Here is a 16,475-nt window from a genome sequence, read left to right as displayed (position 1 = left end):
TCGAGCAGCAGAATTTGTTGCTGGTCATAATCACTCTTTATCACTTCACTGCACACCTCTGCTTGGTACCCTGTGAATGTCATGGGAAACTTTGATGCAGATTACAGTCTACAGCAGCTGACTCATGAGTGATCATCATAATGCCCTGTTATTAAGATCCTTGAATATGCTCGTGCCCTTTTCCTTTAACACCCTCAGCAGCATCTGGAGTATGGTAAATATCACCTGAGGATTTTCACCATATGGCTTGTCTAGTGTTGCTGCTAGAATTTGGGTTGAGGTCGGTCTCCATCCGAGGTGTATTGAGGTCGGCTAAAACCGAAGTACGACGAGATCGGATGATACTAAGGTATGTCGAGGTCGGTTGATACCGAAGTATGCCGGGGTTGGCCAAAACTAAAAAGGAAGGCGGGATTGATCTATAAAGAAGTCCACTTACCGGAAGGTTTTTGACGGAAGATCCTCTAATGCTTAAGTTAATGGAGGAGTGTTCTAGAGAAAGGGGGAGCTTAAGCATACTTAATTGAGGATCCCCCGGCAAACAATTGCTCTTCAGGGAACGAGTCCTTGATGGGCAACTGTGGCACTGAATCATTAAAAACTAGCCGTGATAAATGGTCAGCAACCACATTCTCTACTCCCTTTTTATCTTTGATAGTGATGTCAAATTCTTGGAGTAGAAGTATCCATCGTATTAAGCGTGGTTTAGCCTCTTTCTTATCCAGTAAATATTTTAGCGCTGCATGATCCGTAAAAATTCCTGTATATATATAGGACGAAAACGGTGTCTGTTATCTGATTTGTCAGGAAGTGCCATGACCACACGATAATGGCTAATCGTACATTAATAGCATAGTAACAATTTTCCACGATTGACATGCGGCGATAATCGCATTGATCATATTTTTACTGATGTACTAGTGTAATTGCTGCTAAAACCACAATTGCAACTCATTCAATGACTTTAGGTGCTATTTTTGGAAAGGACCGACCAAAATAGCACATCGGCCAATACCGAAGTTATTTACTTCTATTAAAGCCGAGGTTAAGAAAGTCGGAACAACTCGAAGTCAGGATGACCAATGTTTTTCTCATCATCTATCACTCTTAATTTGCATTATTAAGATCTTTCCTACAATGCCGGACGTAATTGCAAGATGATCATGATCTGTTTTTGACGAACATAAGCCCCCAGAAGTAAAATTAAGAAGCTTGTGTTCTCTTAAAATCCATAACATTTATTGCTTCAGTCCACCATATTTCGTACTTAAATAGGCTAGCATCTTTGTTTAATGCCGCGCCTCGCACAATCTGGCACTAACTACTATCTCTTTGAATTTATTTGGATATGATAGGATGAGACCTGATCTCGATGACCTTATATAATGCGGAAAGCAAGGGTGGTTTAGAAAGAAAACTAAGGATTTAGTTCCTGCCCACCGAGTTGCAGGTACTATAGTGACCCATGTTCGTATATTGTAATTAAAATCACTTCAGACAACGTCTGGTGCGCAGAAAAAAAAAAAAAAAATCTACATTGAAATATTATTTTTGAGAAAATAATTCTAAATATGATGCTTGAAAAATAATTTTTATATATTTAGTTGATTCTGAAAAATAATATATTTTAAAATGACTTATGTTTGGTTGAGCACCTACTTTTTTAGAAAAATTATATAAAATACCTATTATACTCTTAATAAAAGGCTTATGAATTTGAATGGCTTAAAGATATTTTTAGAAAAAATCACAATTCTCTATTGGTAGAAAAATAGTTTTTTCATATCTTCATAAATTATTTTTTATCAAACATAAAAATCTTATTTCCATACAAATACTATTTTTTATTTTTTTAAAGATAATAAAATATAAATATATTTTAATTTATTTATTTACCATATTTTTTTTCTTCCTCTGCAAACCAAACTAATCCTGTGCGACCAAATGTCCTCAACGGGAGGGAAGGCCAGTCACCTGGAGCGGGAGGGGATATTTGCCGGGCGTGGAATTATCATATATAAAACAAATACATGAAAATAAAACTAATATACAAATAAAACTAATGAAATTATCAATATAGTCAGTGGCGTCACAATGACGCACGTAGAGCCTTCATTATGGAAAAAGAGCTGGGAAAGTGGAAAGAAAGCTTGCCGTTTGAAGAGAGTAAAAAATATCGATATATATATATAAAACTCCTCCGGTCAAAAGTAATGAAAGCATCACTGCGTATACAGCCGGACAAGCAGGAAGACGAAGAACATCATCAACTAGAAGCGAATCCATCCGTTCGCTCTCTCTGAAGCGGAGGAAGAAACCCTCGGTTCTCCGCGGCCGATGACATGGAAGTCCTCAGCCCCTCCGTCGACCGCCTCGTCAGTGACCTTCCGTCGCGGTCCCGCCGCGGCGGAGGGAAGGCGACGGGAGGCTGCATGCGGTCGTGGGGAGGTCGCCAGAGATCGAAGACTCTGGCGCTGCTCGGCCTAGTAGTAAGAGGAGATCAGCCTAATGGAAACCCACATGTAGAAAAAAATGGCTCGTCAAACTCGCACGTAGTCAAAAATGGCTCCGCAAACTTCGCACCGATAGATCTCTCGTATTCAATGGCTTTCCTTCAGGCGAAAGATTAGTGTTAGACCAACTCCATAAATGACAAGGAACGGTACCTTAAAAAAATATTTCGGGAGACTTTGAAGCCCTGGTGTCCACAAGTTAAAAGACAAAATAGCTCGCGTGTCCTATCACTCTATCAGCCGGAGGTGATCTCACCGGATGGTGGGATTAAAAGTAACGCTGGACCAAATTTTGTCCCACATCTGGAGCTGTTATATTTACGAGCGCTTAAATGTTAAAATCTTACCTTGCGCGTGTGCTGGCAATAAGATAAATAGCCCATACTGGTCGATCATACAATACTTTGGGGATGGAACGAGAGATTATCATCAGATCGTTCTTAAACCATATGTTAGGTTTTCTGACAGGCCATATATATATATATATATATATATATATATATGCTAAAGCGGATGGATCATACCTGACGAGTACTGATGTTTCCAATAAAATCAAAAAATAAAATACCTCTAAGTGCTAGGGGTAACTTCCCATCTCCAGCCCACAGGTACTACCAGAGTGACTGGCTAGTGGCTACATAAGCAGCCATCCAGTTCACAGCCTTATTAGCTTCACAGAAAACATGCTTGGCTTGAAAGGCTCCTCCATCTCCTGCCATTGGCCGGATATCTCGGAGCAATGGATGGACATAAACTTTAACCCCCCTTTTCCTCTTTTTTTTTTTTTTTGTTGCACTTGAACCTTTCTAATATAGTTAGATTTTTTATGTTAAATCTTATATAGGTTAGGCTGATTTTTTTAAAAAAAATAAGAAAAAGATTCTACTCATGATAGGAAGAGAAATCGTAGTCAAGCATACATAGTGTCGCATCTTTATATGTCAGAAATTGATATAGTCTTTATCTAGATATGGGTGTAAAATTAGCATGATAAAATTGTAAATTTTGAGATTATCAGCAGTTCGTCCTCAATCCTAAATTTTTTGATAGACCATATATATATATATATATATATATATAGTGTTTCCATATCATTTTTTTAGTCTTACAGGTTTAAGTTAACTTCAACCCCCTTCCTCTTCTCTCTTTTTTTTTTTTTTTTTTTTGCACTTCAACGTTTCTAGTATGGTTAGATTTTTTATGTTAAATCTTATATAGTTTAGGCAGTATTAAGAAAAAGATCCTACTCATGGTAGAAAAAGAAATCCTAGTCAAGCATATATAGTGTCACATCTTCATTTGTTGGAAATTGATATAATCTCTATCTAGATATGGGTGGAAAATTAACATGATAAAATTGCAAATTTTGAGACATATAGCTTTACTATTTCATGCTTATGCGCAATATATCTTTTTTGCTAGATTTAGTGGCTTTTCTTTTATAGAGACAAACCTAATTTATGGTAATATATAGAGTGACGACATTGTCAATATTTATATCCACATTCTCTAATGAAATTATAGTTGTCTATATGTTAAAATATTCATCCCATCATCCTTTAAGTTGAAAGTATGAATGAGCCATCATCTCTCAAGATATAGAAATTCCTACGTCCCTTGTACTCATCTCAAATCCTCTGTACCCTCCTTTCAATTGGTGCTTTGCAATGCTGGTTCCAGCAATTTCTTCGTGAATTGTAGTTTTTCAGTTTTCCTCATCAAAACCTGAGAATAAATCAGTGAAGCTCCTTTTTGGCAAATCTCCGTCTCTATTGTATTTCTTTTTGGTTAGTATCTCTCGTCTCTTTTTTTGGTGAAAAGATAGAAGGGAAGAGAGGAAATCTCACCCATATAGCAGCTTTCACTGAGCCCCCCTCCACCAAAAAATATTCGATATAGGCCGTAAGTTTTCCGCGTACCCTCTCGGACCCATAGATTTTTTCCACTGGGTTCCTCACCCACATATGAATACGCCATCCTAGCACCACCTCAGTAGCAGTGGACCAGAAAGTACTTCCATCATATGCGTCCAAGCGGAGGGCATCCGGTCTCTATATTTAATCGACGCCCGCGCGTTTCGAATCTGGACCATACTGGTGGAAACAAAGCCACGTTTTATCTGTGCTACCACCTTGGTGGCTCTCTCTTATGTTTCAAGAAGGCACAAACTGGATACTTTTTTCCAAATACATTTTTTTGTATACATTATCTGCGGTTGCATATCTTTTCTTTTATGTTCTACTACATTATGGCAGCGCAGACTCTTTCAGGCTTCAGCTCAACCATATTAAATTTGGATAAAATTAACTTTAAATGAAATTTAATTAAATCTAGATTTGATCCACCTTGGCTTAATTACTTTCCCAGGGAACGGGCAACTCAGTTTAGTGAATCACATGTACGCTCGGGGCCAGAGCGTGACCAACGGCCGAGACCCTCTGTGGTGGATCGATCTCAGCCAGACCCCAGTCCACGAGGGATGTTCAATCTTCCAATCTGGACCGTCCAAAAGATCACGTGGGTCTCCGGGATTCCCTCATCTCATTAATGAGAAGAGATCGTTCCGAGATGAGCAGTGCCCCTCTCTCTGTCATCAGAAAGTCAAACCTCGCTGGTCCAAATGGTGGAGTTGGGGAGGAGGATCCGGCGGTTTGGCGTCTGGATCCGGCGAGGGGGCACCGAACGCGCGATCGCCGGTTCCGGATTAGCCGTTCTTTTGCTCGCCGTCTTCATCACGGTGAGCTTGTGGGGGCGGGAGCGCCGCCTCGTCGGTCCGAGAGGAGGGGCTGTCGTCGATCTCACTCTCCTGGAGAACGCGGACGAGAAGGGCGCGCGTAAGACAAAGAAGTTCCTCCTGATCTCGTCCCGATTATCTTTCGTTCTTTCTTCCGTTTGAACTTTGGAGATCGATATTACCATGGATGTCTCCCGCTATCTGCTCGCTTCTTTCTTTTAGGAAATTTGACTTCTTGATTGCAGTGTGTTTAGATGGAAGCCCTCCAGGGTACCATGTCCAGAAGGGTTTCGGTTCTGGCTCAGATAGCTGGCTTCTGCACTTGGAGGTACTTGCTACACTTGGATTGCAATCATTTCTCTCGTTATTCCTTCCACAAATAAAATCTTTTGCATTCATATATTAGCTTCTCAACGATATAGATTGTCTCAGGAATTCTTCTTCTTCTTCTTCTTCTTCTTTCTTTTTTCTTGGGGTTTGGAAGAATTGATCTTGAGAAATTTTACCAAGAAAGATACATTTTTTTTCTTTTTTCTTTTCTCTGTTTTCTTTTTTTTGTTTTTAACGGGTGTTCTGTGTATTAATTCTCGGCCATTGGGTTGCTGGTGTTACATATCATCAATTTCTTCTCGAATAAGAGAAGGAGATGTGGTGTGTGGCGTTAATGTTAGTTTCCAGAACTTCTTATGGCTGGATGAATGCGGTAATATTTACCTCAACTCTCCATTTTCGACTCATTAGGAGATTGATCGCTCAAGATAAGATTGTTTGCATATGGAAATAGAGTTTGGGTTTCTAGAAATAATAATCATATCCTGTCATTCCCTTACGATTCTTTTGGCTTAGAATTCCCACTCGACCCATCACATTCCCTTCTACTGTAATTGGATGGTTATCTGCCTCGTTGATTCATATGCTTGCCATATAATTGATTGTTTTCTTATTCAACTCTAAATTCAATGGATGGAGTGCATCTAAGATCAATTGCCCTGCCTTTTGGCAAACAACCAGAAATACTACTGTAATGTAAGCTACTACAATACAAAATCATGAGTAAATTGGTCCTTACAGGTTATGCTCACATAATGCTCTATAATTCTAACCATGTGGAGTGTTCTTTGTGTGAAAGTACACTTAATATGAATTATTGTCAAGTACTTGCTCGACTTGAAATTTGGTGATATCTTTATTTCCTTAAAACATTATTCGTGATTTTGTTTGATACACCTTTAAATCTCATGCCTTCCCTGTCTTTGTGATTGAACAAGACTTCAGTTCACATCCAATAGGGTAGTCTCTTGCTGTTCCTAGTTATTGGACATTGACAATATTGGTAATTTATATGTGGGTGACTTGTTATTGATTGATTTTGTCAACATTTTGATGTTTCCTTATTCCAATTATTCTTCTTGTGCTTTAGGGCGGAGGTTGGTGCAATAGCGTGGAATCATGCACTGAACGCACAATGACACGATTTGGCTCATCTCGCTACATGGAACGTGAGGCCTTTGTTGGCATTTTAAGCAATATCCAATCAGAAAATCCTGGTATATATTGGTTATTGTTTTGTATGGCATGGAACTGATTGCATAATTCTTTTGGCCGAGGTTATGGTTTTGCTGTGAGAGTTGTTTTGTTGTATCTGCTTATCTCTGATGTTGTTGACCATGCATAATTCATGTCACCTGTTTACATGTGCTTTCTTATAAACCTTCTGTTTAGTTGCTCAGACTGGATTTCTGAATCACAGGTGACTTATGTTCATGTAATGCATGACTTTAATTCCAAGCTTCTTTTATACGGCAAATAGTCCAATCCGTTATGGTGACATACCATTTTGTAACAAATAAATCTTTTACTTTGCTTTCCAATATATAATGATAAACTAGTTTCTCTCTAGTTTTAAGTTTGGCATAACTAAAACTCTGGCCCTTTTCTTGTCTTCATGACAACATGGAGGAATGCTTTAGAAATAGATATTCATTATGCAGCTTTTTATCCATCTTGTTCCCCATTAGAAATGGATATTTTTAAGGCCTGCAGCCTAAGATTGTCAAAATCCATTTTGGCAAACAAAAATCTGCTGCAACTCATAAATCTGTTTGTAGTCTTTAGCCTTTAAGTTGGTATCTGGTTAGTATAGCTAGATCTAGGAAGTTCTAAACATCTACAAATTCACATCATATTGCAAGGGGTATTCACAATATCTGCTTTGTATGATGGCACTTGTATGTGCATTGCTAGGCCTTGATGTCTTGGATGCCAATATATCAAAAATTCTGCAAGATTATTTCCTTTTATATAAATTATTCAGTGTAAATATGTTTTATTTGATGAGCTTTTTTGCATGCAGCAATTGTATATCTAGTATTTTGGACCATGAATTATTAATGCTTTAAACATTTTTCTTAACTATTATATTTATGTATTTCTATATAATTTCCTTTGGATTTTTTTTGACTTTCCTCTTCTTTCAACATTATAGTAACTTAATGCCGCACCATATGATTGCACTCTTTATAAGCTCAATTAATTCTTCATTCTCCTGAGTATTTTTATATTAATTTGATTCTCTTTTGTTATTGATTACGTATATGATATCTCCTCTTACTTCCTGTTTTCAATTGCTAAGGATTTTCTAAATGCGTAGCTCTGTTTCTTTCTCAGACTTCTATAACTGGAACAAAGTAAAGGTACGGTATTGTGATGGTGCCTCTTTCGCCGGGGAAGGGGAAACAGAAGTCCAGGTATGGGAGTTATTTACAATAACTTGCACATAGTATGATGGTCATGCAGATTGTTTTGAGTTATATATATATTTTTTTGATTTTTATATGCTGGAGCATAGAATGGAAAGAAGCTCTATTTCCGAGGACTGCGTATTTGGAAAGCAATTATGCAAGATCTCTTACTGAAAGGCCTTGAAAATGCTAAAGAGGTCATTCCTTTGTAACCTTACATGGTTTCTAGTTATTTTATTGTGTTATGTTGCATAGCATTTGATTTCCATTATAAAAATAATAACCATCAGTATTCTGTACATTCATTTTGCTTCAACATGTTCTTAAGTTATCACATTTAAATATCATAGTACTTTGGTTCAATGTGACCCCTGACTTTGAAACTCTCTTATATTGTTCCTGTTTTCTGATCAAATTTTACTGATTTAGATTTTAATTGTATTATTCTTTTGTTATAGATAAGACCATGATTAAAGCATGTATCCATAGACTCAAATTATCATATTTAACGCATATGGGGAGAGACTAGTTCTCCAGCTTTGGATTTTTTTTTGGTGCAATCAGAACATTAAGCTGCAGATGTGGTGCTAATACGTGTTTTCTTGGTTTGCAGGCCTTTCTTACTGGATGCTCTGCTGGCGGTCTAGCAACTTTCATACATTGTGATGATTTTCGTGCACTTCTACCTAAGGAGGTCACTGCTAAGTGTCTTGCAGATGCGGGGTTTTTTATTGATGAGTATGTTTCTGTCAAATTTTCATGCACTTCATGACTAATTCTTCTTCTATGTTGTTTTGGGACATAGGAAAAGCTAACATCTCATTCTAATTTTTTCTAGTTAAGCCTTTATTCAACAAATGCAAATTAAAAAGCGTGTTTGGTTAGATGAAAATTGAATTCTGACATTATGTGGTGGCCCACTTCCATTCATAAGAACCTATACAAGCATTGCGGCTCATTTGACACTGACAAATTTGCCTCCCACCTTGTGGAAGTGACTTTTGTTTATAAAAGAATAAAAATCAAAACCACTAATAAGAGTTCAAAATGACAATATTTGAGTGTTTTTTCTCAATATTTGTCGATCATGATTGATCATATCCGACCATGTCAATTCCACAAGCATGGGAGGCTGTTCATGTTGATCATTTCAATTTTGTTATTTCTTAAAATCTACTTTCTTTGTAGGTTACCCAGTAGTGGAACTCAAATGCCAAAAACTCACCTCCTCAAAACACACTTCCAGCAACAATCATATTTACATGCAACCAGACTCTCCCTACCGGTCGGTTTTAGCATCCTTGCAGTATATTATTATATTAAATTATATTTTTCCTAAAAAACGTAGGCTAATAGCCAAATTTTTTTTCAATTGATTGATAATAGGTCCACTGAGTCTGTTTGAGGAGTTATATATAGTGAGGAATGCAGGGAGTATAATATTTGGTCATATTGTCGACATAATATTGCCTATGTTGGTTGGCAACCAGGGAGTATAATATTTTGTTGACAAAATAAGTAAATCAGGACTGCTTTCTCTGACCGCTCTTGAAGTGCATAAACTGGGGAGTGGTTTGGGTTCAAACACAGCTGGTGGCGTTTTCACCATATTATCAAAAACATGCTCTTTACGTGAATAATTGGTTGTTTCTGAGATCCTATCACATGACTGTCATTGTAAACTTGCATCACATTTGTCAAATTAATGGATTGTTCATATGTAAATCAGGATTAAATTACATATATAGTTTAATTTAACTTGACATTTCTATGAAAATTAATGGATTGTGAAAGAAGCCACTTCTATGACCATTAAATGTCTGGGAATGCATGATGGGTGTTCTCCATCCGTTTTTCAAAATAAAAAAAAAGTCTGCAAATACATAATTGTCAAACTCAAAAGAGACCTATATCCCACTTCACTCTATAGTTTCTTTAGAGTCGGACATGCAAAGTGGTATAGTGCTTGCTTGCTATTTCTGCAGGCTTGAAAATATGTTGAAATTGTAAAATGATGATATTGATACTCCAAAATCCAAATGAAATGACCACCTCTTCTTCATTTGCAAGAAGATACTAACAATCCTATTTCAGAAACATTATCGATGTTTGCGGTGAATGAGAAAAGAGTTAGTGTCTTTTTATGAAACACTATAGGGGTTACAGAGAAGAAAATCTCAAACTATTTATTGGCCACTCTAGCAATAAAACCTTTGATTCTTCTCAAAACCATTTCAGATGTAGGAAGTAAAAAACCATTCATTTTCCAGTTAAGACCTCCAAAATAATTAGATAAAATGTTAATTGCCAAAATGACACAGCTGAAACCCAAGAAATTATGGTTTGTGTTTGACTAGTTCTTTTTCATTGTTGTTTGCTTTTCAATCCAGGAAGGATATTTCTGGGAAAAGGACGATAAGATCTTTCTATAATGATGTTGTTCGCCTCCAGGTCTGCTCCCTTGCTCCAGACATATTTCATATTGAATCATTTCTACCATTTTTCCTCTGATGTCTACTGTTACGTGGAACTTCTGTGAACTTCAATTATAATGTATTCATATTTTTCCTTGTATCTTAGTGCAATCAGGGTTCTTTGTTAAAATTTACTTAACATCTCATCTACATATTTCTAGTTTTTCTTAATTCATGTTGCCCTACTAAATATGAATATATTTTCTGATAATTTTCTATGACTGAACAATAGTTTTCTGGCCCACTGTTAGTTTTAGAGTTCCTTATACTTCTGACATTACGCACAGATCCATCACCACCATTAAACTGAATCCTTGCATTAGAATTATAGAATTATAAATTTTGCTCCATTCAGTTTGTATAAATGGATGTTTCTTTAACTAGTTTACTTTCAGAATGTAGGAAAAAATTTGCCAAAGGAGTGCATCTCTAGGATGGAAGCATCCCAGGTATTCTTTTTTTCTCCCATCTATCACTCCACAATTTGGTCGATCAATTTTATGCATTTCTCGAAGTTATAGTCTTGCATAGGTTGCAGCTTCTTTTTTTTGTTTTTCCTTTAACCTTTTCCTGCCAGTGTTTCTTTCCAGAGGAGATAGTTAACAACATAAACACCCCACTTTTCATTCTTAACTCAGCCTATGACTCTTGGCAGGTAATCGTGTATCTAATATGCTTCATTCTTGTTTATTGTGAAGATCTATCAATTGTTTACCCATATCTCTCTTTGTAATGTTTCCAGGTACAGCATATTTTGGCACCCGAAGAATCTGATTCTCAGCAACTATGGCGAAAATGCAAAATGAATATTCATGATTGTGATTCCAGCCAGATTGAAGTCCTCCAGGGTCATACTTATCTTAAGAGTTTTTGTCGTACATTTTTTTTGCCAAAATTAATTAAAGTTTTGGTTTCCATACAGAATGATTTACATGCCATTTTGTTGACAGGATTCAGGAATGCATTACTTAAAGACTTGAGAGAATTTCAGAAAAACAGTAATGGAGGCATGCTTATAAATTCATGCTTCATACACTGTTACTCGATGACTAGTAACACATGGCACTCCCTAGATTCTCCGAAAGTTAACAATAAGGTATAGGTTATTGCCCCCTTTTAAAGTTAATGCCTTCATGTTGATAAAAGCTTGGACTAGTTGGTATTGTCTGCATAACTTATACTGGCCGAAATGTTCTGATTACTGACACAGGGAAATCATGATTCTTCACTTGAATAAGCTAATAGCAAAATAGTGACACTAGTGCGACGACAATGGCATTTGCTACTTAGCAAAGTTCCACCTTGATGTGGCTGTAAATCGTGGGCCATATTTTGGTTTATGGATCAGAATTTTTATTTTAGAGAAAGAAAAACTTCTTAATGAGGGTAGAATTGGGCATTTGAACTTAAACTGAAGATGACCACATCCATATTCCCCTATCTCCTGCTTCTTTCATTCTAGCTTATGGCTGCCATCGGACTTCTTACCTGCATAGGTCTTGATAAAGTCACCAACACAATGGATATGCAACAATCAGCAGGACATTTATGCAAAAGAAATTGAAAGGAAGCTATGTGGTGGTCTATTTATACAGATTTTTTTATCACTTGTTCTCTGGCTTTCCAATGACTTAGGATATTAAATGACTAATTATAGATGTATATACTTTATGTAGGTTAGCATTTATTCACAATTTTTCCTTGAATTGTTCACGAACCAACTAATTAGTTGAGCAGTTTCCTATCAAATTTGGGCAAGCACGGAGCAAAACTGAAAGCTAAGCAGGCTCCTTGGATTATATATCAATTTACCATGAAGCCAATACAAATCTATGCTAATTCTGTTCAATTAGGCTAGATGGTTGCTACGAAAGTCAAGTGGAACTTGGTATGGGGAAATCTATCTTCATCTTATTGTTTATGCAGTTTATAAGCTTGTACAGGAAGGAAACAACCTCTACATTCCTTAAGACTTGGAAAAAATTTTAGATGAGGAGACAAGGCATGATTTGATATAGAAGACTGCAATTATCTTAGCATACAAATTATAAATCATAGGAAACAAAAAGAGAAACTCAATGTGTCAAATTCTTGATAATGCTTAATTATTTGTTTCGAAGAAGAAATAAGCCAATGACAAGAGATGCTTGTTATGCCCCTTCAGTTGCCAAATTATTGACCATAATTTGAGAAGCTTTTTGGGTGGATCCTAAGGATCACTATATGTAAAATAGAGTCCAAAGTCTATAGCTTCATTCAACTGGTAAATTTGAGCATATTGCATTGACCAAGGAAATGAAACTTTCTGTTGGTTTTAATCTAGGTGCTTTTTCTTTAACTCGTGTTCCTTTTAGAGTTTGTGTAAGCAGACATGTTTTCTGCTTCCTCTAACTTGTATGTGGTTTTATTAACCATGAATACCTGGATAGCGGCTTTGCACATCCCAAGGGAGGGAGCCAGCTGATTGGTTGGCTAACTTGGGTACTTCTCTAGGGTCTATGACTGTGTGGACTTCAAACTTCCCTTCTGGTCTCATGTACCTAGTTTATATGGATGTGTTTGTTTGTTTGTAAGGATGGAATCAGGGCCGAGCCCCCACCTTCACCAATAAAAAGGAATACCTGAATAGTGGCAAGGTGGGTTATGACATGTGTTGATCATTGAACAGAAGTTTTCTCTTTGGAACAATGCCATTGAACAACTACCTGTATATTGTTTCCTCCCTACTGCTGTTCCTAACTTGAGAGTCCTATAATTAGGAAGTCTTCCATTGCTTAAAAACGTTAGCTTTATTCCATCTATTACAGGTTGGCTATATGTATGAGTCAGTAAGGTATGATCTATCAAATCTTGACAACATTCTATGACCAGTTCCTAACCTGACATCAACCCTTTGAATTTTTGTTGATTCTCTTGTTGAGGCAATGTGAAGCCTCCCCTTAGTTTCCTCCCCACTGCTGTTCCAAACTAGAGAGTCCTATAATTAGGAAATCTGCGATTGCTTAAAAGCATAATCCTTATTCCAGCTATATGGGGTTGGGATTAAGTCACTATGATATGATCTGTCAAATCTTGAAAACATTTTGCGACCATTTCTTAACCTGACATCAAGCCTTTAAAAAGTGTTGTTGATTCCCTGGTTGAGGCAGCATGAAGACTAAAAAGCAAACTGCCACATAGGAGACTTGCCATGCCACCATGCAGTTCAGTATCATCCAACTAAGGATCTATTGTGAGACTACAACTGAAGAGAGAAGGGAAGGTTTAATATAGAGGACTGCTTGTATCTCTAAGGCACAGATTGTACGCCACTATTTACTCCAAAAAGTTCTGCCAGGCTGTGTGGCTAGGGAGAAATCAAAAATTTTTTAGTCCATCCTTTAGTTGAAGTGATTTTGGTGTGAATAGAACCTCTGGAGCTAAATACTGCCACTGGTGTTAATTGTACTCTCTGGAGCTAAATATTGCTACACAGGGTGATACTTCGCCTAGCTTTTTTTTGATGCAAAAGATGCGGAAAGGACCACACAGGGCGACACTTGGCCTGCCCTTTTTTTTTATGCAAAAGATGGGGAAGGACCACACAGGGTGACACTTCGCCTGCCTTTTTTTTTTATGCAAAAGATGGGAAACCACACAACACAGAGTGTGACACTTCGCCTATCTTTTTTTCTTTTTGATGCAAAAGATGGGGAAAGGACCCCATCACTATTTCATTAAGATCATGACAATGGAGCATTAAAACTGCAGGGCATCACTAGGGTTGTTACATAGGGGGAAGGGGGTACCTTGGCTGCTGGATGCCCACTAGCTATTTAGGAATTTGCTTGCGTTTGTAATTAATTACATTTGGATTTGGTGGTTTCTTGTAACGAAACCTAGATATCTTCATTGGCCCTGTACTTCTTTGTCCTCTTAAGAAATTAGGTCTAGATTGTTACCTTACAGTCAACATAACAACCACATACAAGGATGAAAAGCTTGGCTGGGACTATATTGTATCGATCACACCTGAAATTGCTCACAACATCTTGCTAGAGCATTAAGATTCCCATTTCTGAGGAAATCTATCCCAATCTGGCATATGTAAATGTACGCAACCCATAAATTGGCTTTTGGAATATCTGAAACTTCTTGAACAAAGGAGCATACATGTCAAAGACTGGATTGAATCAAATGAAGCATGACAACCATGCTTAGCAGAATGTTCCCCGAAAAATTATTACCTTTACTACCACGAGCAACCTGCAGGTAATTATGATAGAACACTTTATAGAGCCCTTATTCTAAAGATTGTGTGTCACAGAGCCCCAAGTAAGGTGCATACTGCAGACATTATTTTACCTCAATGAATATGTACAGAACAACCATGCTGGCTGTTCTTCCAATGTACAGTTAAAGGAACAAAAGGAGATTCACTTACTGTGATTGAATGGATTAAAAAGCACCAGAACAATGCATCTCCTCTTATCAGATATCCTAGATTGTGCTGCAACTTTATACCTTTTCTTCGTTTCCCATGTGCTAAGGGAAGGCAACCAACTGGCTGATAGACTTGCAGGTTTTGGTTCGGTATCTCTTTTACCTCAAGATATCAGAGCACTGGTGATGACAGATGCAGCTGGAACTTGCTTTATTAGACACTAGTATTTCTCTATTCCTTTGCTTCTGTTTGGGGTCTTAATGACCCCCCACTGTACCAACAAAAGAAAAGGAGCAAAAGGCATTAAAAGAATCAAAGATCACGATCCAAATTATGAATTCTGGCATGAAATTCTAAATGACCCTTTCTTCTAATTATTTGATAATCATCTTTCTTCTCAGTTCTCAATGAATTGGCTATATGCTTGACTGGTGATGATTTGAACTAATATATCTTTACATTTCATTATAATTTTTGTGCACGAATTTACTGATATTAGCTATATATTTACTCTGTTAAGCAGACAATTGCCGAGGCTATTGGAGACTGGTATTTTAACAGAAGAGAAGTTAAAGATATTGACTGCCCCTATCCATGCAATCCCACATGTGTGGAACCTATTTATTAGTTCATTGGATAAGACTAAAGCATGTTGGAGCATTGTTTTCTAAAATGCTTAATGCCAGCTCTTTGGTTGCATATATAATTTGTTCGATGCGCCATTGTATTGGAAGATCAATACTACATCAAAATGATTTGTTTGTGTACATTATCATGGAGCTCAGACATAGATGTGATGTTTGTTGTTGTGATATTTAATGTTATTTTGGAGCTGTGAGAACTATATAAACTGGCATGATGATTGCTCAAGAATTTCGTTGGCTGTTGGATGTTAAACCCGATCATCAGTTTGGAGCATTTTGATTGCCTAAAATGTTGGAGTGATGTCACAGGATGAAAATTTGGTTCATCTGCATGGGATCTAGTCTTATGATGTTCGTCCCTAGATAGCACATTTTGAACGCTATCATTAAATTTGCCTATTGTTTTTTGTTTAATATAGGGCTATAAGTGCTTTGGAAGCAATTTATACGCTAAAATTCAAGCTTTTGCATGTTATTGGTAATTCTCATGCCTCATCATTTAAAAATTAATGCTTCTGTTTTATGTTTTTTTTTTTCAATCAGCATATCTACAAATTCTTTTATTTAAATTATTTTTAATTCTTATTTTTATTATAAAATAATAAATTTAAAAATATATTATAATTATTTAAAATTAGGAGCGGCAATGCTTAACTATGTAATTTATTTAATTTAATTCAATCGATTGGAGATTGAGTTATCTATTTAATAAAATGGTTAAGTTCAGATTTAAATTTTTGATTTATTTAATAAATAAGTTAAATATAGATTAATATTTTTTTTAATTTATTTTATTTTCGATCCTATATAGTGTAGTGATGAAAAACACTTCATAATATATTAGTCATGCTTTCTCTCAAAAATGACCCGTTATGCTGCTGCCGCTGCCATGGAGGCTCTCTGTTTGGTTCAGACATGGGCAGCCAGAGCTTACACGTGCCGCCTC

The 16,475-nt window shown here is 36.8% G+C and overlaps 1 protein-coding gene across 2 annotated transcripts; it reads left to right on the top strand.

Moving 5' to 3' along the window:
- Positions 1-5,078: 5,078 nt before the first annotated feature.
- On the top strand, positions 5,079-15,755 carry LOC103721980 (pectin acetylesterase 5-like). 2 transcript variants are annotated; one of them, XM_008812376.6, is made up of 12 exons: positions 5,079-5,347; positions 5,493-5,575; positions 6,668-6,794; positions 7,915-7,994; positions 8,096-8,185; positions 8,602-8,726; positions 10,379-10,439; positions 10,858-10,911; positions 11,040-11,117; positions 11,205-11,310; positions 11,413-11,558; positions 15,409-15,755. In XM_008812376.6, exons 1-12 carry the CDS (start codon positions 5,134-5,136, stop codon positions 15,511-15,513), a joined length of 1,269 nt encoding a protein of 422 aa, XP_008810598.3. In that variant the 5' UTR covers positions 5,079-5,133; the 3' UTR covers positions 15,514-15,755. The 2 variants fall into 2 exon arrangements, with proteins under 2 accessions (XP_008810598.3, XP_088569894.2); XM_088713768.2 differs by lacking the exon at positions 11,040-11,117 and having other exon boundaries at positions 5,085-5,347.
- Positions 15,756-16,475: the final 720 nt, after the last annotated feature.

Source organism: Phoenix dactylifera, chromosome 17, assembly GCF_051530095.1.
Source record: "Phoenix dactylifera cultivar Ajwa chromosome 17, Ajwa_hap1_PhDact_Kaust_v1.1, whole genome shotgun sequence".
Classification (NCBI taxonomy): Eukaryota; Viridiplantae; Streptophyta; class Magnoliopsida; order Arecales; family Arecaceae; genus Phoenix; species Phoenix dactylifera.
This window is presented reverse-complemented; position numbering and strand designations above follow the sequence as displayed.